At 37.7% G+C, this 25336-nt stretch overlaps 1 protein-coding gene and 1 non-coding gene across 2 annotated transcripts in view; both read right to left on the reverse strand.

Moving 5' to 3' along the window:
* LOC115165771 (calmodulin-binding transcription activator 1-like) overlaps positions 1-25336 on the reverse strand; it is an 83957-nt gene that overhangs the window by 49836 nt on the left and 8785 nt on the right. Inside the window, exon 3 of the mRNA XM_029719125.1 lies at positions 10816-10919. Coding sequence (XP_029574985.1) covers positions 10816-10919 — 104 coding nt within the window. The remainder of the gene's footprint in view (positions 1-10815; positions 10920-25336) is intronic.
* LOC115166497 (U7 small nuclear RNA) lies at positions 11566-11620 on the reverse strand. The gene has a single exon (XR_003870333.1). It is a non-coding gene; the product is annotated as a U7 small nuclear RNA (small nuclear RNA).

Here is a 25336-nt window from a genome sequence, read left to right on the forward strand (position 1 = left end):
GAACATCAGCTGAAAGGATTTGGGAGAAGGAGAAATGGGGGAGGCTTGGGCGAGTAGCTGTGGGGGGTGCAGTGCTGTTGAATGCAGTAGGGGTAGTTAGGTGGAAAGCATGGCCAGCCGTAGAAAAATGCTTATTGAAATTCTCAATTATAGTGGGCTTATCGGTGGTGACAGAGTTTCCTATCCTCAGTGCAGTGGGCAGTTGGGAGGAGGTGTTCTTATTCTCCATGGACTTTACAATGTCCCAGAACTTTTTAGAGTTGGAGTTGCACGAAGCAAATTTCTGTTTGAAAAAGCTAGCCTTGGCGTTTCTAACTGCCTGTGTGTATTGGTATATGCTATAGGTCAGGTCCTATTGGTCATGTGCATGCGATGCATTCATGTGTTATGTAAAGAGAGCAATGGTTGAGGGAATAGGGAATGTTTTTCCTAAATAAATTAAGGATTTCGGCAACGTCATTTTTCAGTCAGAAATGGCTGTAATTATGTTGCAGCTTCAGTAACACGTACAATGTGATACACACTGATGATGTTCTGTGGTGTTTGCTGCAGCAGGGAGGAGAGAGAGACAACAGGTGCTAGTCATACAGTCACTCGCTGTCTTTTCTTTTTAACACAGCACAGCAAGTCTGAGCCAGGCCCGGCACAATCAAATAAATTGTGGTCGGACTTCCTCTAGTAATTTGTGTGTCTTAATTATTTCATCAAACAGTACGCTTAAAGCAACAGACAAGCTCTGTGCATATAGTTGATTTAATTAAAACACATAGGATGTGTCTATATATGGAAAAATACATGTAATAACATTTTGACCAATCGATTGGTTGATAGAAAAACGACTCTTGGTCGACAAAGATTTTTTTAGTCGGAGACAGCCCTAGAATGAATGCAGTTGTTTTATTCCCACAATGATAAAGCCATGCCGAGACTCTGGACAGAGTTCCAACGAGAGCCAAAGAGCAAGTGATGCAAATAAAAATAGCATTTATGCATGGCATTGCAATTCTGCCACACATCTCTGGTCCTCCTACCTTCCCATGCTGAGGTAACCTAAACATGGAGGCGGTTCTGTTTGATCTGGAAAGGAATTTAAGCTTTAAGCCCCTTTGTGTGTGAGGTGTATTTCTATACAAATATTTTAATCTCAACAAGAATGTCCGGAAAATAGAGGTCATGGCTGCCAGAGCAGACAGCAGACAATAGCAGTTGGTTGCGGACCTGAGACGAATTCTGGGTAGGATTTGTTTCTCCTGGACCTATAGCCTACTCCTCTCAGAAAGACATAAGAGGGTGAAGGCTGCTGACTGAATAGAAAGAGCAATGACAAAATGATAGGCCTACATGCTTCGACTACAGGAAAAGGCGTGGCTAGCCTTAGTGACTAAAAACACTGAAATAGCTTTAGTTTTATGGGGGATAATAGCCTAATAGCCTGTATGTAAATCGATGTTAATGTCATGCAACGCAACGTATGTAAACTCTGCCATAACAGACAAATGATACGTAATATTTTAAAGTCTCTGCATTAGCTGAACCTGAGGTACAAAATGTCCTATTCTTTATGAACGGTTCACCATTTTTAAAACGTTTTTATTATTTATTGCAAAAAACACAAGGAAGGGGTAACATTAAAGTATTAGAACATGAAGGACAAACAATACAGCATCAAGACACTATCAAACATGTATCAGTCTTTCCACAACAGACCCATCCTTATGTGTGAGGGTGCGTGTGAATGATAGTGATATAAAATATATGTCATAATTTCCTTTTTCATGATCACAATCTTGTGAAACCTCAACCCTCCAAGATCCCCCCACACTTCCCCAATAGCTGTCCCTCAACCCCCCCCCGAATTTGTTTTTAAATAAAAAAATACAATTAATTCCATTCCCCACCCCCAAGAACCCTCCAATGCACCAACAACCAAGAGAATGAACTAAAGACAAAAAAGGAAAAGACAGAAGAAAACAGCAGACAACAATGCAAAAAAAATTAAACAAAAGAATAAATTTAAAACAAAGGACATCAAGGACAACTAAAATCATAACAGCAATGCCTACTGTACATGTATGTGTGTGTTCTTGTATGTGTTTATTTGAATGAGAGTGTGTGCATATGCATGTGTACAAACACCTGCACGGCATCAGCCTCAGGCAAACCGGCATTAGTTGTAAAAACACTGCCACTTAGTGTCATTCAAATGTACTTTTATTATGTTTTATTTTAACTTTTTTTTCTCCTTTATCTTTTGACCATCATTCTCTCTCTCGCACAGAAACTCCACTCCCACCTGTCTCCAATTCCACATACCAACCTTCAGCTTCCCTCAGCCCATCCCATCTATCTCTGCTGGCCACCCACTTCGTGTTTCTACGCAACACATATCTTTCAACTATGCTATGATGTTTAACGTACAATTTCAATCTATCTAATTGAATAGAATCTACAGATTGCGTGTTGAAGATAAATAATTTTACAAAGAGTATTAGTATTTTAGTAATTGACTGACCCGGTCTCTCCAGATCTCCTAACAGTACTATTTCTAGGGTCAATTTTAGATCAATGCTATGCATTTTCAGACATTCCTGAACCTGAGACCAGAAACAGGCTACCTGAGGGCAATACCAAAATGTATCCTCACAACAAAATCTGCAGAGCTTCGATGATTTTATGCCCCAAATATTCAACATTTTGTTGGTGGCAAGAATTCTATATAATAATTTTAGCTGAAAAGCACGAAGTCTTGAATCTTGCATTGTTTTATATATCAACTCATACACCCTTTACCATCGAATAAGTACATCAAAAATCTCTTCCCAACTATTTTGCAATCTTTATGGCACAGTTGTCAACATCCTGGTCCTCAAATTAAACTGGTATACTTTCCTATTTTATGCTATTTTTATTCCTCCGCCAGTTTTGATCCTTTATATTGGGCAGACAGACCAGTTCCCTACCTCCTCCCGCTGCCACCCACCTCCTCCATTTTTGTGGCAATGCTGTAATCAACTACAATTTACAATATAATTTAAGAACAAAATACCCTTTTCAAACATCTTCCCATAAATACAGGTATTTTGTCAACCAGCACATTTGAGTTCAGCCATAATATTTGTTGTAATATTTGTTCTATCTTTTCAGGGGGATGAAATTGAAATTGTTGCCAGCTCTGCAATGCTTGTTTGAAAAAGACAGATACTTTGAAAAAAGTATAATTTTCAATTAATCGAAAATGAGACATGGCAATCTGCACAAAGGCAAAAAGGACATTTTTAAACAATGGATGAGCTTTTCTTATTAATCTACTTGAGAACCATTTAGGGTTCCAATAAAACTTTTGAATGAGTGAAGCTTTTAGAGAGAGGTTTAGTGCTGTTATATTTAATTATATCAACCCACCCAAATTCATTATATAGATAGGCAAATTTTATTTTGTCAGGTTTAGCATCCCAGATAAAGCGAAATATTTTTTGCTCATATGATTTGAAAAACGAATCATCAGGAGCAGGCAGCGCCATAAGTAAGTGAGTAAACTGAGATATGACTATGGAGTTAATCAGGGCAATTTTTCCATAAATAGACAGGTATTTACCTCTACATGATTGCAGGATCTTGTCTATTTTTACAAGTTTTCTATTGAAATTCATTGTGGAGAGCTTATTTATATCTTTTATGATATGAATACAGAGTATGTCTACTTCTACATCAGCCCATTGTATAGATAAGCTGCAGGGTAATGTAAAAGTTGTATTTTTTAAAGATCCAATATGTGATTTTATCTGATTTTAATAGCTAGCATTTCGATAACCACAACGAATAGATATGGTGACAGCGGACACCCTTGTTTAACTCTTCTTGACAATTCAAAACTCTCTGAGAAGTAGCCGTTATTTACTATTTTACACCTGGGGTTGATATACATTATTTTTACTAATTTTATAAGAGAATTACCAAAATTGAACAAATCCAGGCATTTATAAATAAAATCCAGTCTTACTTTATCAAATGCCTTTTCAAAATGCGCTATAAATACCATTCCTGGCTTCTTATATGTTTCATGATGTTTTAGTAGCTGATTATGATTATTTCTAGTAGTTGTCGTATATTATCTCCAATGTATCGTCCATGTAAAAAACCTGTCTGATCAGGATGAACAATACCTGGTAAAACCCTTTTAATTCTGACTGCTATGCATTTTGCTAGTATTTTTGCATCACAACATTGAAGTGTAAGGGGCCTCCAGTTTTTAGATAGACTGGGTCTTTATATTTGCCATCTGGGTCTTGTTTTAATAATAGAGAAATTAGACTTTCCTGCTGAGTACCTGACAGACTACCATTTCTATAGGAGTAGTTAAAACAATCTAACAATGGAGCTTTTAGTATATAAAAAAAATACTTGATATACCTCTACCGGTATGCCATCAAGCCCTGGGGTTTTTCCAGACTGAAAGGATTTAATAGCCTCAAAAAGTTCTTCCTCTGTAATTTGGCCTTCGCACTGATCTTTCTGTACATTTGTTAATTTTCCATTTTTTTATATTATTTGGAAAGAATTCCTTACCGTAATCTTCATTCAGTGGGAGAGGATGAGACGGAAAAGAGAACATCTGCCTAAAATAATTAGCTTGCTCTTTTAAAATATAATTCAGAGAATCATAGATGAGTCCGTCTTCAGTAACGAGTTTCTGCAAATTATTTTTGTTAGCGTTCCTGTATTGGAGATTCAGGAAGGAGTTTGTGCATTTTTCTCCATATTCCATCCAGTTTGCTTTATTTTTGTAATAGATTACATTAGATCGTTCTTGAATAAGTTCCTCAAGTTCTTTTTGTTTTTCCTCTAACTTATTTTGTATCTCTGTAGTATCGTTTTTATTGCTATCTACCTGTACTATTAGTTCATGGATTTCCCTTGTTTCTTTAGACAGAAACTGCTTTTTTATTATTGATGAATATTGAATTGAATGACCCCTGAAGGTACATTTAAAGGTATCCCAAACAATAACGGGATTTGCTGAACCTATATTATACTGGAAAAATTCAGTTATAAATGATTTTGTCTTAGTTAAAAATAAGTTGTCTTCCAGTAAACTTTGATTAAATTTCCAATATCCCCATCCACGTGGAAAATCTATAAGAGTTATGTGAATGCCAATTAGATGATGATCCGATCGCATTCTGTCTATTATTTAAACTTTTTTAACCTTTGACGCAAGAGAGAAAGAGACAAGAAAGTAGTCAAGACGACTAGCTTGATTAAGTCTGCTCCATGTATATCTCACTAGGTCGGTTTTTTTTAGTCTCCAAATATCCACTATTTCTAATCTGTCCATAATATTTGTGATTTCCTTAAGGACACGGTGGTGATAGTCTGTAGAGGGATTACCTTTACGGTCCATTGAGGTACTTAACACTGTGTTATAGTCTCCTACCATAATGATCAGATCATTTGTTGCCTGTAAGTTCAATAAATTGGTATAAATGTTTTCGAAGAAGTGTGGATCATCCTGATTTGGACCATATAGATTAATGAGCCAAATCTATTTTTTGTCCACTTTCATATTCAAAATGATCCATCTTCCTTGCAAATCATTCCTGATTATTTGCACATTCAGATCAAAATTTTTGTTAATTAATATCATCACACCCTTTGAGTTCCTTTGTCCATAACAGAAAATTATTTCACCACCCCATTCCCTTTTCCACGCAACTTCATCTAAGGATGTAGAGTGAGTTTCTTGTAAACAGTATATGTTATATTCCTTTTCTTTTAACCATGTAAAGACTGATCTTCTTTTTTTATAATCTGCTAAACCGTTACAATTATAACTGGCTATACTTATTTCACCCCTTACCATAACTAGATACTATTCTCAGGCTAAATTGACCATAAGTAGTGCTTGTAAAGTTACTGCCATCAGAGGTATTATGACGGTCAAAACTAGAGCTTTCAAATGTCTGATATTTTCAATTCAAGAAATAGGTTCTAGCAATATTTGTTTTATTCCCTTGCCTGTTTGCCTGTGAGCCAATGCCACAGATGTTATAAAATTGAGACAAATGATGTGTGTAACAAATCTGAGTAGGTTGATGTGTATGATATTGGATATGATATAATGAGAGTGTGTATGATGTCTGTATAAGAGTAAGACTATAATGTGTGATGTCTAAATAAATAATAACTCTGCCAATTTGCATGTTTGAGTGTCTATGTGTGTAACATGTAGTGCGTATAGCCTTAATATTCATAATTGTAATCCATATCATATCACCATCATAGTTGCATCATAATTACCTTTAACATAATTGAAAAACACATCCCAGCAATTGACGTTTCACCTGATCCTGAAAGAGACCTTGCATTACTCTAGAGACGGCTTCACTACAGTACAAATGTATTCCGTACAATATGGTATTATTCCCCAATGCCCCTATTCTGATATATTCCCCTTGCTTGTTGTAAACATATATAAACTTGTAGACAAATACATAAAAAAGATAGACAAACAATAAACACATTATACGGTTCACAAATTGTACAAATCTAATACTTCCCTCCTAGAGAAAACACAGATTTCTGGCATGCACTCCTTGTTTATTTCTTTAAAAACATACCTCCCTTTCTTTCTGCTATGGTTGTGTCAACTAAATTGTCAAGCTTGCCCCATATTTCCTATTAATCTCACTTTGACAATTTAGAAGCTGAGAGCAGCGTGCCTGCCTATCAGCTGCTCTGAGAGAGGCTGAGGCTGCTTCAGAGTTACTGATGCCAGCCCCCTTCCCTTCCTCCGCCCGCTTCCTTCCCTTGCATTTTGATCAGATTGGTTTATCTAATTTTCCAGTAAATGCTTGAAATGTATTCATGCACACCTTCTTCCCATAAACGTACACAGGGGAATAGGGAGAATGAGATAGAAATTAATAGCTTGGCATTAGCTCCCTTCACACCCTCGTTCCTCCATTCCGATACACATTTGGGGCAGGAGGAGCGAATCTCTTCCACCTATGGAGGGATGACTAACACTTATTCAGCAACAAGGGAGAAGCCAAGACCTTTCCAACCTATAGAGCCTATAAGGGATGTGGCCTTTACACAATACAGAAAGGTGAGAAAGGCATATTTTCTTGAGGTGCTATCTAACCAGATACTTTTGTATTCAAAGAGAAGTGAAATGCCCTTCCGAGGGCAGTATGACAATAGCTACACACTTTATGATCATTTTAGGTTTTAGGAAAGCATTTAGTTTGAGAGCAGTTGTATTGAATCCTGCATTCAAGCTAAAGTGGTCATCAAATGCACTCTCTATACCCCCAAAATGTTGAGAGTTTAATCAGAGGGGGAGAAAAACAACAAGGTTGCATTAGGCATGCTGAACCAGCGCCAGAAATATGCAGAGAATTGATGAGGTGTCACTTTCGCTAAGAGTCACACAATCGCTGCCGACAAGAGACTCTGTAATCCCCTGCCTGCCTGCCTGCCTGCCTGCCTGCCTGCCTGCCTGCCTGCCTGCCTGCCTGCCTGCCTGCCTGCCTGCCTGCCTGCCTGCCTGCCTGCCTACCACCAACGAGCCACAGCAAAGAGAGAGAGACACTGGTTCACTTCGCATGGTGCTCATGAAAGGGAAACGCCCTTGATTTTAGGGAAGGTTACCTCGGTCTCCTTCTCTCTCCTCAACCCTGGAAAGTATTGCTCCACAGCACTAACGCACATCGTGCAACATAATTAGGATTGATGCTCTTTGGTTGTGCTATTGGAAAAACTTGACAGGAGGTAAATTACCTATGATGTTAATCCTAAACCCACATGGCAATATACGTAAAAACATTTCAAATAAACAATACCAGTGACATAACTTGGTCTGCTTTTTAATAACATGTCTGTTGTTTGTGTTGTTAGTAATAAATGACAACAGCTGTAGCCAACAACAAGTGCTTACATTTATGAAATCAATTTCAAAATACATTAATGAATTTAAATTGCTAGCAGAACACTACAGGTCGGACAGGAGAAACAACAGCAGACTCAATTAGAAAACATGCAGGTGGATTATTTGACATTTCTCATGGAAAAGAGAGGCAGACTGAGAGAAAGATAGACTGAGATGTCTAATACAGCGATGTAATAGTGTATGTTTATGTGCAGGACTTTGCAGCACTGTAAGAATTAGGCTACTCCAAGAGGCTGATGGATTAATACACATCAGATAGATTGCTGTGCAAATCATCTAAACAACAAACACAATAGAAGTAAGGACTTTTGTCTTGTGGTACGGATAACATGAATAATCTCCCGTCATGTTTGTGCTGACGCTTCCACTTGTTTTTCACTCAATTAATTAGAAAACCAATGATGACAGTATTTCTGGCCCAAATTTGTAATCAAAAGTACGGGTGGCTGGGTTTCGCACATCGCTTTAATTTCCTCTCATTAGTAGTGGCAGTGACTTTGATCAAATCTTCATGCATCTAATTAGATTGATTCACTCATTAACAACTAATTATATCAAAATCGAGATCAATATTTGAAATTAAAGCCATGGGATCATTGAACTAAATTGACCTGCACCCAGAGGAAAAGCGGTGACAAAACTCGGACAAAACTTGACGCTTGAATGTCATACCAAAAACTGCTTCCTTCTCTCTCTGTCTCTATCTTGGTACTGTTATGAATTCTTATACAGCATATTCAAGCACAAATACTTGTCACGACATGAAGAAAAAAACACTTCACTGTTGAAGGATCAAAATGCCTTAGTATTTCATAAAAACACCTTTAAGAGAGGATGGATTATGATTTGTAACTCCAGAGGTTTGGCAGGGCCTGAGTTGATGTGGGAGTGATAGGTAAGTTATGAAAGGGGGTCTGAGACCAATCACTGTGCTCCATTATACAATTAAAACAGTGCTGCTTTTCTTTGCCTGGGTTCCTCTGATGATTCCATTGCCTGTCGGTTAATGTGCTGAAACCACCACGTTTGCTTCATTGGGATCAATTGTATTATAAATGCAGCGATGCCTTCACTGGCAGCAGCTTATGAATTTCCTTCGAGAAACTTTTGTAATTGCAATCGTTCAAAATCCATCCAGCATTAGGCAGCAAGCTAAATAATGTTTAGTTCCAATCTCCCTGACAAGTCTCCACGTACGTAGACTAGAGAGAGAACCCATACCCCAAAAAGAGATTGAACGTGAACGACAAATAAAATGTGAACATCAAGCAAGACACTGTCTCACTTCCATTAAATGATAAAGTAGCGGTACTGAAAAGAAAATAACTAATTTAAATGGCTGGCCTATAGGTCAAGGACAGCCGGAGCAAATGGCTTCTGTGATTTCTTTTCACACGGGCATACAAATAAAAACATTTTGCACTTTCATTTTCTGTGACAGAAAGCTAAACAAGTTGTGTTATCTTTTCTTAGTGGTGTGATACAGTATATGAAATGTGAAACATCTCTAGGCTTATGCAACCTATGCTAAATACTTTTTATGTTAACATTATGAGATCTACATAATGCTGGATGAATACAGCCTCACTGAATAATAACCCAGGTGTGATTGACAGTTACATTTATGGTTTAGGCCAAACAGGAATTCCTTTAAGAATGGGTAACGTAAAAATAAACATAAGCTAAGCGATAAGACACATCAATGATCTAGCTCTTATTCCACAAATACATAGGTGAAAATAGACTGTTGCAAGTTCTTATGTGTGTAGGCTTAGTGCTTTATTCAGCCAGTGAGCATCATCAAGGTCTCACTATACTTAAAGGGATACTTCGGGATTGAAGGGCAATGAAGCCCTTTATCTACTTCCCAAGAGTCAGATGAACTCGTGGCTACCATTTTTATGTCTCTGCATCCAGTATGAAGGAAGTTAGAGGTAGTTTGGGAGCCAATGCTAACTAGCATTAGTGCAATGACTGGAAGTCTATGGTATCTATTAGCATGCTAGCAGTTACCATAAACTCCCAGTCATTGTGCTAATAGTAGTTAGCAATTATGCTAGCGCTAGTTAGAAACTTCCTTCAAACTGCAAGCAGAGACCTAAAAATGGTATCCATGAGTTCATTTGACTCTGGGGAAGTAGATAAAGCGCTTCACTGCCAAAATCCCGAAGTATCCCTTTAAGGAGCTCAATGACACTGTGCTCACATTACAGATGAAACAAACCTCCAATTAAGATAGGCCGAAGACATCATGCTCTCCAATTTCATTTGTACAGCAGCTAAACACAAAATAAGCCTATTCATATTTTACAGTGGTTTTCATAATGTACAGTGGGCATGCACATTATGAAAATCACCATCTTAACTGTTCAATAGACGGTGTACATGCTCAATTCTGTATCATACATTTTTCCTCCTTGTCTTACTGTTGGCCGCTAGACAACAGTGCCAAACAAAAACAGGAAAGGGGAAACTAGGTGACAGGAACAAATTACATTGCAAACTAATTCTGTCAGCTGCAAAAACATGTGTTGATGTTGGAACCTAAATAAATGGAATCATGTGATTCTACACAGAAGACAATCAAGATACTTTTAGATAATATGTACTTTGCCAGTATGAATAAAAGACTTATAAATTAGATTTAATGCACAAAAATGTTTGGATTAAACGTTCCTTTGCTAACTAATTTAAAACACAGTATAGCTGAAGTTAAGTTTAAGTAAAATAATCAAATGCTCATACCTATAGGCCTGAAGAATATGGCTGATTTTGTGTCTGAAGTGGTTTTACATTGTCACGGAGGACATCAGAAACATTTGCAATGATAACCACAGAGTGACAAGGAGAAGAAGGGGCCATACCTCATTGGTGTTCCATCTGTGTCTCTCCTTTGGCAGCGACGAGCATTTTGGTAGACATTCAAGCAGCTTTTTGGGCAGGTATATTTTCAAATGTCCATGTTCATCTGCAAAGAGAGAAAGAGATATGTCACATTACAGTGCATGCATGCTCCTTTTTCCTTTTGGGTTTCTTAATTTTTTTGTTAGACCTGAGGAATCAGAGCTGTGTCAGAGATGGGGCAGCTTTATGGGGGGTAGAGGTTTTCAGAGCCAGTTTCAGAAGAAAACCGTGTTGCTGTTACCAGGTAGCCTCATATCACAATGCTAAAACAACAACAAGACAATTTCTATTAACTGTTATAGTAAGCTAAGGTATTTAAATAATATAGTATTCACTGTATTGTTTTTGCAGACTTTCTGTAGTATACTGTAGTATGTATAAATACTATAGTATAAATACTGTAGTGAAAGAAAACTGTAGTATATACTATTGTAATTAATGTGATGTTTTTGCGGATAGAAGTATACTGTAGTATTTACTGTAGTGTTTTTGAAGAATGTAGTATACCGTAGTATTTACTGTAGTGTTTTTGCAGACTGTACTATACTGTAGTATTTACTGTAGTTCTTTGCGGACTGTAGTATACTGTATTATTTACAGTAGTGTTTTTGGAGATTGCACTATACTGTAGTACTTACTGTAGTGTTTTTGCAGACATTACTGTAGCATTTACTATAGTGTTTTTGTTTTATTATCTTTGACATAGAAGTGGAGGCTTTCTCCTTCAGAAAACCAAATGGAGAAATACTAAAAGAGCTGATTTTCCATAACCTTTACGTAGGTAGGACTGGGTTCTGAATGGATAGCTTCTGCTCTTTTTGATAACCTGTAGGGAACACAATATATAGTCTCTACTTGGCATGTAGGTTTCTCAGTTATGGGGGAGGGGTATGGGCAGGGTATGGGCAGATTAAATACTGTAGTATTCACTATAGCTAAAAAAAAGTGTAGTGTTTTTGGGGACTGTAGTGGTTTTGCAGACATTACTGTAGTATTTACTACAATATTCTACAGTATAATACAACATTCTATAGTAAGTACTACACGTGATAGAGGGACACTACAGTGTGTAGTGTAGTATTCTACAGTAGCTTATTCTACAGCTTACTATAGAATTCTATAGTAAGTACTGTATTATTCTATAGTAAACTGTAGTATTTTTTCATGTGGGCACTCTCCACTGTTTCAGTGATTCAAACTGCAAGCTGAAGTGGGACCACATCCTCTCACACAAGCTCAAATGCCAGTGGATGATACAAAAAGGAAATAGGCCAACAATTTGTTGAGTAGGGAAATGAAAGCTGTGTTGTATCTTTCCTCTTCTCCCAGTTTCAAAGGGCTTGGCAGCCCAGTCAAATCAATGTCGTTCTGAAGCAATGATACTGTCTGTAGCCTTATCTGGGAATCGGCTTTAATTACACACTTGTTATTATCTGTCCATTATATCCGTCTCCTAAAGTTGTCCACTAACTTTATTTTTACATAAATATTCACAAAGAGAACCATGGAGCCTAATGCACAAAATGTAAACGCCCAATCATAATACCATAATTCAGTGAATTATTGAAAGAGAGTAGGCCTAACCTAGTCAATAGAAAGCCCATTGCTTTACATGGTTACACGTCATGTTACATTTCACAATCATTTCATAAAGATTATGTAGCAAATTCAGTGCAGAGGAGACATGCTTAGATACAATCATGCATTAGGCCCATGCTGTTTAAGGTCCTATTGCTCATTCAAGTTGCACTGCCTCCTCATTCCTGCTATTCAAATATGCAGATGGCATTTCATCCAAGACTTAAGTGGGTGCAAATTCTATTTGTCTGGAGACCAAATTTACTGTGAATTTATAATTATGAACAAAACTAATATAGTCTTTGGGATGAATATTACAAGGAAATTAAAATAATATTTTTTGTAAGCATAAACACACAGCTTTTAGAAAGCCTATGCATCCATAGCTTTTGCAATTTACATACCAAATGAGCATATCTCATTCCCAGCCAACAGCTTATCATTAAGGGTGGGTTTAAAGACAGAGAGGAGCTACTGGCTGCCAATCATAATGACATGACATCATAGTAGCAGGTGGCCTGTCAAAGAATGGAAGCAAGGCTACTGTACGAAGAAAACAACCCACTAACCTTGGCTACTATGTAAATCAAGTTTTCTGGATAATTATTTGTTAGGAGAGAAGTTCACACTGAATAATAATGTGTTTACATAACAAAACAAAAATGATCAATTATAGACAGTGTAATGTTTTGTAGGCCTACGTTTTGGCTATGGGCCTAAACAATAATATTCCTGCTCAGCTTTGCATCTTCCTACTAAAGTCACCCATCAAGGCACATCTGCTGAACAAATTGCACTGTTTCCTGATACATTTGTTGTGAAGATTCAGACTGCATAATACTATTTCCAATAATAGAACCTTATAATAAAACCTTATAATAGAACCTTATAATAGAACCGTATAATAGAACTGTATAATAGAACCTTATAATAGAACTGTATAAGAGAACCGTATAATATAACCTTATAATAGAAGTGTATAAGAGAACCGTATAATATAACTGTATAATAGAACTGTGTAATAGAACCTTATAAGAGAACCTTATAATATAACTTTATAATAGAACTGTATAAGAGAACCTTATAATAGAACATTATAATAGAACTGTATAAGAGAACCTTATAATAGAACTGTATAATAGAACCTTATAATAGAACCTTATAATAGAATCTTATAAATAGATCCATAAAATAGAACATTATAATATAACTTTATAATAGAACCTTATAATAGAACTGTATAATATAACCTTATAATAGAACTGTATAATATAACCTTATAATAGAACATTATAATAGAACTGTATAAGAGAACCTTATAATAGAACTGTATAATAGAACCTTAAAATAGAACCTTATAATAGAACCTTACAATAGAATCGTATAATAGACCCTTGTAATAGAACCTTATAATAGAACCGTATAATAGAACTGTATAATAGAACTTTATAATAGAACTGTATAATAGAACCTTATAATAGAACCTTATAATAGAACTGTATAAGAGAACCGTATAATATAACTGTATAATAGAACCGTGTAATAGAACCTTATATTAGAACCTTATAATATAACTGTATAATAGAACCTTATAATAGAACATTATAATAGAACTGTATAAGATAACCTTATGATAGAACTGTATAATAGAACCTTATAATAGAACCTTATAATAGAACATTATAATATAACTTTATAACGGAACCTTATAATAGAACTGTATAATAGACCCTATAATAGAACTGTATAACAGAACATTATAATAGAACTGTATAATATAACCTTATAATAGAACCTTATAATAGAACCATATAATAGAACCTTATAATAGAACTGTATAATAGAACCGTATAATATAACTGTGTAATAGAACCTTATAATAGAACTGTATAATCAAACCTTGTAATAGAACTGTATAATAGAACCTTATAATAGAACCTTATAATAGAACTGTATGAAAGAAACATATAATATAACCTTATAATAGAACTGTATAATAGAACCTTATAATAAAACCTTATAATAGAACATTATAATATACCTTTATAACAGAACCATATAATAGAACCGTATAATAGAACCTTATAATATAACTATATAATAGAACCTTATAATATAACTGTGTAATAGAACCTTATAATAGAACCTTATAATAGAACTGTATAAAAGAACCGTATAATATAACCTTATAATAGAACTGTATAATAGAACCTTATAATAGAACTGTATAATAGAACCTTATAATAGAACGGTATAATAGAACCTTATAATAGAACCTTATAATAAAACTGTATAATGTAACCTTATAATAGAACCTTATAATATAACTTTATAACAGAACCGTATAATAGAACTGTATAATAGAACCTTAAAATAGAACTGTATAATAGAACCATATAATATAACCTTATAATATAACTGTATAATAGAACCTTATAATAGAACCTTATAATAGAACCGTATAATAGAACCTTCTAATAGAACCTTTCTGATTTGGTATTACAATTTAAGCAACCACACTTGCTTTAGAGTTGGGGTGGATATCAGTGTGAGATATAAATCATCTTTAGTATCAGGGGAATACCATCTTTCTCAGATTGTCATCCTCCTACTAAAGTCACTGGTGAGACAAGGCACATCTGCTGAAGAAATTCCATAGTTTCCAGCAGTGCTGGTGAGGCCATGCACAGAGAGCCCATGGCAAATACTTTGATTTTAAGTACAGAACCTCCATTCCAGTCGTGTACTAGGCCTATGTCAAGAGACCTATTGAAAGGGAACAGAATTTATAGCCTAGGCCGAGTAGGCCCTAGCTTGTACAATCCCATTATTCATTCAGATGGTACAAACAAACTGCTGTTCCAGCCACCTGATCAGGGAGGGAGAGAAACATCAGAGCCATGTTTAGTGTTGCTCCCATAGGGAACAGGTAGTAGAGATGGATTTGTAGATCTGTAGCTGTTTGCTGCATCCAACTGTACCTGGAAATTCTGCGTGTGTAAACTCTTTTTATATGAGCTGAACAGGTATCTGTAATCATTTGTTTCGCCCAATTACCAAACCCGTACAGCATCTGCTCGTAGGTTCCACCAAAGTGGTGTTATTGTTGTCATCAGAGGCAAACAGGATTGAGCTGAATGATCAGAGATGTATCAGGCAGGGAAATGAGAGGGAAAACGGGACATGGGCAAATTAGGGAAACAACTAAATAGGTAATAAGGGAAAGAATCACACAAAACAAAAAGAGAAGCACATAATGAAAAGGGGAAAAACAAACAACTCTCATCTTATAATGAAATGTTTTATTTTTATTTTTAAGACTAGACCAATTAGCTATTGTTGGACTAATTGCATTTTCTATGTTTTTTCTAAGTGTGGATTGGCTTTCAGCATGTGTCACACACTCTGCCTGCGGAATGTTTATCTGTTTGTTTTCTAATGAGAAGCCATGAGTCCACTGAGTCCTGGCTCAAACATTAAAGGTGATGCTTAAAGGCAGACCAGGACACACTCAGATTGAACCAGTTGTGTCCAGGGGAAGCCATCTCTCACCTCCCTCTCTATAGTACACACAGAGCAGAGTTCTCCGTCCGCCTGCTCTTGAAATCAATCCTCAGCAGAGCAGCAGCAGGCCTACTCGCCAGCCAGCCTATCCCATCATGGAGCTCTGCCAATGATCAACGCTAACCTATGACATACCCTCAGATGACATCATCGAGGGGAGAAACTCAGTCAGAGAAACTCAATTATTATTGTATTCAAATGTCACTACAATTTCATTTTAGAAATCAAGAATATGTACTGCACTACTGAATTGAACATCAAGCCATTGATAAAACTTCCTTAAAACCTGGTCATAAAATGTTTTGGATAATGCCTCAAAAAGCTCTCTGAGTGTTGTAATGGGAATTTACAGGTGAACAAAAAGGAGAGTAGCCGTTGATAACATCAATAATAAATCTACCCGGGTTTATTATTTTATGCACAGAACTTGGTGATATACTGCAGGAGGTAACTGAAATTGTAAAATCGCCACCTGTTTGCAAAACTACATGGAGATATGATATCAGAGCATGACAATGTTATATTTCACACCGAGGCTCGGTGGTTATCGAGGGGGAATGCTGGAAAGATTTTTCACAATGACACACTGTTGTCATTCAAAATGGATGTAAAAAAACAGACTTGGTTGACTTTCTGTGTAATGAAAATATAATGTGTCTCCTCGCCTGTGTAACAGACGTATTTGCGAAACTGAATGAACTGAACACAAGCATGCAGGGAAAAACAAAAACATTCTACAGATGAGTGACCAAATCAGTTTATTCAGTGGAAAGAATTCTTATTGGAGAGAATCATGCCCCCTTCACTAGGCTGTGCATGTTTCTAACAGAAAACAGCATCAGTAAGTATCACACATGAGTGATGACTGCTCACCTCCGACGCTTGGAAGAGAAAAACGAGCTCCGACTGGGAGAAATCGCTTTGAAAGGGTCATCCGACCTGAAGATCACTGACGTCATGATTTGACCTCGTATTTTTCAGTTCCCAGTTGTCTTGAAAGTACCATAAAACTCCTGGTAACCTTCACCAGCTCATATCTGTTTGAAGCTGGATTCAGTGCTCTCATCTGCATTAAAACCAAATATCTATCCAGGTTGGATGTGACAGCAGAGATGAGGTGCGTGCTGTCGGCCACGCCCCCTGACTTTGAGAAGCTCCGACTCGACATGCATCATCTCATTAGTGGTGGTGAGATAAGATACATTATGTCAGACTCATTTCCAATTGACTGCCAGATCCCCAAGTAAAAAAGTAAACATTGGTTGTTAATTACATCATTTTTTTCACATGGTTGAAGTCGCGAGAATTTTCAGATATCAAAATTGGGTCGTGGGCCAAAAATGTTTGAGAACCCCAGCACTAAACTGAATAGGAACTTTATTCACCTTAAATTTCCCAATTACAAGTGGTCTTATAGTTCAAGACCAAAATGTTTAAGACATTGGATCTACGTTTCAGATTTGAAATGGTTGTCTGTCTAAGCCCTGTATACCAGATTTGTTCAGTCAGAGGTCATATGACTACCTCTGAACTTAAGCACCTTAGGAGGGTGTTCTCCAACTAACATGTTCTTACTTTCACCGCCTGTTATTAGGCTATAGGCTGTATCTCTCTTTGGAGAACAGACAACGAACCACAGAACTTGTTTCAAATGCTAAACTGAAGCATCTTTCCTCCCGTTTATTAGGCCCACATCGTCAATTTGTTCACGTTATTCCAGCAATCCTGAGATTTTCTCCAGCAGGCTTTTCTACAGCTATGGTGGAGGAGAAGGGGCTCCTTTGAAATTGATAGTTCAGAGTTTTGCACACAAATAAAAGGTTTGTCAACTGTGCCAGTGAGACGAAGTGAATCAACATAATGTAGATGTGATAGAGAGCCTCAGCCTGCTTCCACATGGGAATAGGTTGGATGCCAGACACACAACACAAACCTTTGACAAAACTCTGAAAGTCACTGATTAATCTACAGCTGAAACACAGGTTAGCAGAGACAAATTGTATTTGTGAATGTTTATACAGAAAAGGAAAATCAAATCATAAAATGAATAAAATAGGGTGCCTCTAATTGGGTAAACAGTAATATCTATACAATACACAATAACACACTGTTTTTTTCCAATTAATAATTGAAACGATGTGACTGTTTTTAAAGCCGTCTTACAGGCCTTACCACTTTATAAAACTTGTCATTTTAAATGTCTCATCTACTGTAAGGATAAATGGAATCTAACACTGGAATGAAGTTTTTATCATATAGGCCTAAATGTTCATCAGATTGTGTTATAATGAAAACTCAATAGACATGGTCTTCCTCTCCATTTGAACATCGAAAAGGGACATCCTGGGAAATCTGGGATTTCTGTGCTTCTAATTAAATGAATCAGACTAGCTAAATGAAGGCTTTGCATTTAGATATAACAGCCTGCACGCTAAAGGTTTGTGTTGTGTGTCTGGCATCCAACCTATTCCCATGTGGAAGCAGACTCTCTATCACATCTACAACACGTTGATTCCCCTTCATTTCACCGGCACAGTTCACAAACCTTTTATTAGTGTGCAAAACTATGTTTGAACTATCCCTTTCAAAGACTATCTTAAATAAGACATCTCAGTGTTATTCCCCCCCTCCCCTTAAAAAAAAGAAACAACATGCACCTGACTTTTCCTACTGGCACTGAGCTGATAACTTCTTTAAGAGAGGAAAAACGTACTTACTATGACTGTGATATGTGGTTGTCTCTCCTAGCTATCTTTAGATGAATGCACTAACTGTAAGTCAATCTGGATAAGAGCTTCTGCTAAATTACTAAAATGTAATCAATGTGCTGGTAAAACATAATAATCTCTTAAAGGCGCAGTCTAAAAGGCAGCTCTCTAGGCCCTCTACTCTTTTCTATTTTACCAATGACCTGCCACTGGCCTTAAACACAGCATGTGTGTCCATGTATGCTGATGAGTCAACCACATACACATCAGCAACCACAGCTAATGAAGTCAGTGAAACCCTCTGTTTTGGAATGGGTGGCCAGTAATAAACTGGTCCTGAACATCTCTAAAACTAAGAGCTTTGTACTTGGTACAAGTCATTCCCTAAGTTCTAGACCTCAGCTGAATCAGGTAATGAATGGTGTGGCTGCAAGTTGAGGAGACTAAATTACATGGCGTTACCTTAGATTGTAAACTGTCATGTCAAAACATATAGATTCAATGGTTGTAAAGATGGGGAGAGAACTGTCTGTGATATAGAGATACTCTGCTTGTTGACACCACGCTCCACAAAGCAAGTCCTGCAGGCTCTAGTTTTATCTTATTTTGATTATTGTTCAGTAATATAGTCAAATGCTGCAAATAAAGACCCAGTTAAGTTGCAGCTGGCCCAGAACAGAGCGGCACGTCTTGCTCTTCATTGTAATCAGAGGGATAATATTAATACTATGCATGCCAGTCTCTCTTGGCTGAGAATTGAGGAGAGACTGACTGCGTCACACACTTACCCCACCATACATACCACCAGTGGTCTTTTCACAGTCCCCAGGTCCAGAACAAATTCAAGGAAACGTACAGCATTATACAGAGCCATGATTGGATGGAACTCCCTTCCATCTCATATAGCGCAAGTAAACAGCAAACCTGGTTTCAAAAAACAAATAAAGCAACACCTCACGACACAACGCCTCTTCCCCATGTGACCTACTTGTTGTGTGTATGTAGGCTCCCGAGTGGCCCAGCGGTCTAAGGCACTATATCTCAGTGCTAGAGGCGTCACTACTGACCCTGGTTCGATCCAGGGCTGTATCACAACCTGCCATGATCAGGAGTCTCATAGGGCGGTGCACAATTAGCCCAGCGTCGTCTGGGTTAGGGGAAGGTTTGTCTGGGGTAGGCTGTCATTGTAAAATAAGAATTTGTTCTTAAATGACTTGCTTAGTTAAATGATGTGTAACTGATAGATGCGCACACACTACATGTTAATGTATGTAAATTGTAACGTCTGTAATGTATTTTTCGTTATGTGTCGGACCCCAGTAAGACCTGCTGTCGCCATTGGTGTCAGCTAATGCGGATCCTAATAAAGCAAATCAAATAAAAAATGCAGCACCATTGGGTAGGCAGCACTTCTATAGGCCTAATCACTTCTATAGGCCTAATCACTTCTATAGGCCTAATCACTTTTATAGGCCTAATCACTTCTATAGGCCTAATCACTTCTATAGGCCTAATCACTTCTATAGGCCTAATCACTTCTATAGGCCTAATCACTTCTATAGGCCTAATCACTTCTATAGGCCTAATCACTTCTATAGGCCTAATCACTTCTATAGGCCTAATCACTTCTATAGGCCTAATCACTTTTATAGGCCTAATCACTTCTATAGGCCTAATCACTTCTATAGGCCTAATCACTTCTATAGGCCTAATCACTTTTATAGGCCTAATCACTTCTATAGGCCTAATCACTTCTATAGGCCTAACTTAGCCTATCACTTCTATAGGCCTAATCACTTCTATAGGCCTAATCACTTCTATAGGCCTAATCACTTCTATAGGCCTAATCACTTCTATAGGCCTAATCACTTCTATAGGCCTAATCACTTCTATAGGCCTAATCACTTCTATAGGCCTAATCACTTCTATAGGCCTAATCACTTCTATAGGCCTAATCACTTCTATAGGCCTAATCACTTCTATAGGCCTAATCACTTCTATAGGCCTAATCACTTCTATAGGCCTAATCACTTCTATAGGCCTAATCACTTCTATAGGCCTAATCACTTCTATAGGCCTAATCACTTCTATAGGCCTAATCACTTTTATAGGCCTAATCACTCATATAGGCCTAATCACTTCTATAGGCATAATCACTTCTATAGGCCTAATCACTTCTATAGGCCTAATCACTTCTATAGGCCTAATCACTTCTATAGGCCTAATCACTTCTATAGGCCTAATCACTTCTATAGGCCTAATCACTTCTATAGGCCTAATCACTTCTATAGGCCTAATCACTTTATAGGCCTAATCACTTCTATAGGCCTAATCACTTCTATAGGCCTAATCACTTCTATAGGCCTAATCACTTCTATAGGCCTAATCACTTTTATAGGCCTAATCACTTCTATAGGCCTAATCACTTCTATAGGCCTAATCACTTCTATAGGCCTAATCACTTCTATAGGCCTAATCACTTCTATAGGCCTAATCACTTCTATAGGCCTAATCACTTTATAGGCCTAATCACTTCTATAGGCCTAATCACTTCTATAGGCCTAATCACTTCTATAGGCCTAATCACTTCTATAGGCCTAATCACTTCTATAGGCCTAATCACTTCTATAGGCCTAATCACTTTTATAGGCCTAATCACTTCTATAGGCATAATCACTTTTATAGGCCTAATCACTTCTATAGGCCTAATCACTTCTATAGGCCTAATCACTTCTATAGGCCTAATCACTTCTATAGGCCTAATCACTTCTATAGGCCTAATCACTTTTATAGGCCTAATCACTTCTATAGGCCTAATCACTTTTATAGGCCTAATCACTTCTATAGGCCTAATCACTTCTATAGGCCTAATCACTTTTATAGGCCTAATCACTTTTATAGGCCTAATCACTTCTATAGGCCTAATCACTTTTATAGGCCTAATCACTTCTATAGGCCTAATCACTTTTATAGGCCTAATCACTTTTATAGGCCTAATCACTTTTATATGCCTAATCACTTCTATAGGCCTAATCACTTCTATAGGCCTAATCACTTCTATAGGCCTAATCACTTTTATAGGCCTAATCACTTCTATAGGCCTAATCACTTTTATAGGCCTAATCACTTTTATAGGCCTAATCACTTTTATAGGCCTAATCACTTCTATAGGCCTAATCACTTCTATAGGCCTAATCACTTCTATAGGCCTAATCAAGTCCCTCATAGCCAACATGGGCAACACATTTTCAAGGCTATGATGTAAGATCTATCAGAATGCAGAGTTTACAACAAACAGAACTCACAAGTTGGAACAACAATTGTGTCTAAGATCTAAGATGACCCTCAGATGACTTTCTAAGCCAAAATGATGAGTAAGGCGCTTATCTTTCAACATACCTGCCAGTCTTTAATGACTGGGGATTTTAGTCGCTAATACTCTCAGATTAAGGAATACTCATGTACCAACAAATAAGTCTACTGGGTTAATTGTGTGCAAGATTACACAAATAGGGTTGGTTACACAAATAGGGTTGGTTACACAAATAGGGTAGCCCTCAATAGACACCCACCGGGTAAAAATATGGAACATTTTTGATTTCACCACCTTTCATAACTGCATCATTATGAGAAACAATGGTCCTGTTTTGCAAATCAGATCAATGTTCGTCAGATGTTATGCCGGTGTGATTATTATTACCTATCCCTTCTGGCTGAAGAAAGAACAACAAACAATTGGTTGTACAACACTAAAGTGCAACACATGCTGAAACAAGAGCTTGTTAATCAGAAGGTGCTGAGTTGGGCTGAGCAAGGCATGGCTGGGCTGGGGGGCAGTCAATTACTGCCCTGGTGTTGATGAAGGAAGGGAGAAAGTCTCTATAGGGAGTTGTCCAAGAGAAAACGTACCTAGGGCCTACCACCCATCTCATCAGCTGCTTAGGCCAGGAAGAGGTAGGGCTGGGACTTGCCAGGGACCTCACGATACAATATTATCACAACTTTATATGTATTGCAATTTGATACTGCGATTTTGTTGCAATTTGATGTTCCAAACATATTGCTCACTACATTTTTTTACATTTTAGTCATTTAGCAGACGCTCTTATCCAGAGCGACTTACAGTAGTGAGTGCCTACATTTCATACATTTTTTCCCCTGTACTGGTCCCCCGTGGGAATCAAACCCACAACCCTGGCGTTGCAAACACCATACTCTACCAACTGAGCCACACGGGACCACTATATGTCAGCTGCAGAGAGACTAGAGGGATCCATGAGAAAGCATCAGGGAAATAAATATGCTGAAAATATGTTGGCTCACTATTTAAAAAGAAGATAGAGAACAAGTTACAGCTGACTAGCGCTAGCCAACGCTATTCAATGGCAAAAATATAGAGAATTTTTCGGCCTTACAAGTACAATATCAATACAATATGGGCCCAAAATAATATTGCAATATGCAACTGTATCTATTTTCTCCCCATCACTAGGAAGAGGCCTATAAAACAAAGTTTACTGCCTGCTACAGGGCCTGTTTTTGAGGAGTACCCCTGACCAACACTGTAGGCTGTTTCTACTCCTTGGTAGTAGGGACTGGAGAGGGTAAAGCATGTCTGTTCATCAGTTACAACACCCTCAGACAAACGGACCCCAAAAATATATTTCTCTGTGCTGATCTTTGGATTATCACTGATCCTGCCTGTGAAGCAGCGAACAGTAGGGGAATTGAAGGGTATCTGTCATGCTAGCTTGCTCCGGCTCCACCCTGGAGACCAGAGCGTGGGTCATAAGGCTGGAAAGGCTGACAAAAACAAATCTTTAATCAATACCCTGGCCCTCAATGCAAACCCCTCTCTCCTCCATCTCTGTCTCAGTGCGTTCTGTGAGTGACAGTTTTTCCTTTTAATCTGTGCCCAGTGCTCCTCATATTGTTAGGAAATAGTGAGCTAGTGTTTCGGTACCTTTGTTGGCTCTGCATAGTGTCTAGGCTCTGTAGTAAAGCACTCATGAAGATCTACATAGGTTCAACACTTTTAGGCCTTATTTCTAAAGAACTAGGCTGAAATGCAAAACACTCCACAACAGGCCAGTATTCACTTTGTAATGTTGGCCTAGTCTAGGAAGCCTCTGTCTTGAGTGACAGGTGAACAACACTTTATCACAAACATGAATACACAGTCCTCTATATATATATAACAGAAAAATAACTCCAATCAGAGAAACAAAGAAAATGTTAAACAACAGTAAATGACAAGATTTAAGGCATTAAACAGCCATGCACGAAAGGAAATCAAGCACACAGCCATGCAACAATTCTTCTATAACATGCAATTCTACCATGCATTATTCTGCACTCAGTAGACTCTACATCAGGGCCCGTTCAAGCATCTGAAACAAATGACACAGTAAAGACATCACACACACAACCAACAGAATAGTTGGCTATACAATTAGAGTGTCTGGTATATTTACAGGGTCATTGTTAACCGATCCATATGAATTACAGAACCAGACAGAGGGATCACATCAGTGAATAGCGTGACAAAGTGGACTCAATACTTTTCTAACCCTGACTACCATCTCTGCGCAGACAGAGACACATCCCTCAAGAACTTCAATCATGTGGAGCAAAACACCCCTAATCCTCAAGGCGCACTAAAGGCCCACTGTCTGTCCGTCCACAAACACTGTCCCCTCCTCAGCGGCTGGCGCCACACTAAAAACACTTATTAGGATAGAAATAAAAACACTGTGATTGAATCAAAACCGGAGCAAGAAGGCATTTGTCAGCCAAGATGCGGTGGCCGGTTACTAACATGCTGTCAATCAAAAGCAATCAATCTGGGTGAGCTGTTGTGAGACATGTGAGAGGAGGGAGGGAGGGAGGGAGGGGTTAACCTGTGTTATGTGTTGTTGCCATTAAACAAACCATTTCTGATGACAAATAACGCACTTGAGTTCCAAATCCAGAATGAGCTAATCATGACACTCAGCATATGATTGGCATCAAAAAGGTAATCTTGGTCATAACTATTTCACAGGAAATAGCCTATAAAAACATAGGAGGCTATTGCTAAATGGACCTCTTCTTCACTCAGTTCAACTTTATAATATGATGCCAATATCCAGACCTCTACCCAAACTAAAAAAAGATTTAAGATCTCACAGATTTTTGCATGTGGCTTAACAAGTCTTTGATTGCACTGGACCTCTACTTGATTAGCACAATCTTTTCAAATATTAATGATCAGAGAAGCAGAGTATTCCCCACACTTCTGAAAAGTCAACACAATGCTTGATTAGGCCACTGCTAGGGGGGGAACTTGAGCCTGGGGTTTACTACTACAGAAAGCAAATGAAAGTAGCAGCGTCATGTTTCCCTGGCAGTAATAATAAGGGCAACTTTCTTACGGTCTGGTGACTCTTGATGGGGGGAAAAGAGGGGGAGCTTTTTGGGCAACCAATTATCGTAATTAGTCTATATTATTTATATAACAGTGTTAGTCTACTTAGAGTAAAAAATAAGCAGCATGGCTACTTACTCTAGTACGACTTGAGTACTACGGTGTTGCTTAATGTAGAGATTCATAAGTGAGGAGGCTAAACAAGGCTAAGTCAAAGAGCTGCAA

This window comes from Salmo trutta, chromosome 28 (genome assembly GCF_901001165.1).
Source record: "Salmo trutta chromosome 28, fSalTru1.1, whole genome shotgun sequence".
Lineage (NCBI taxonomy): Eukaryota > Metazoa > Chordata > Actinopteri > Salmoniformes > Salmonidae > Salmo > Salmo trutta.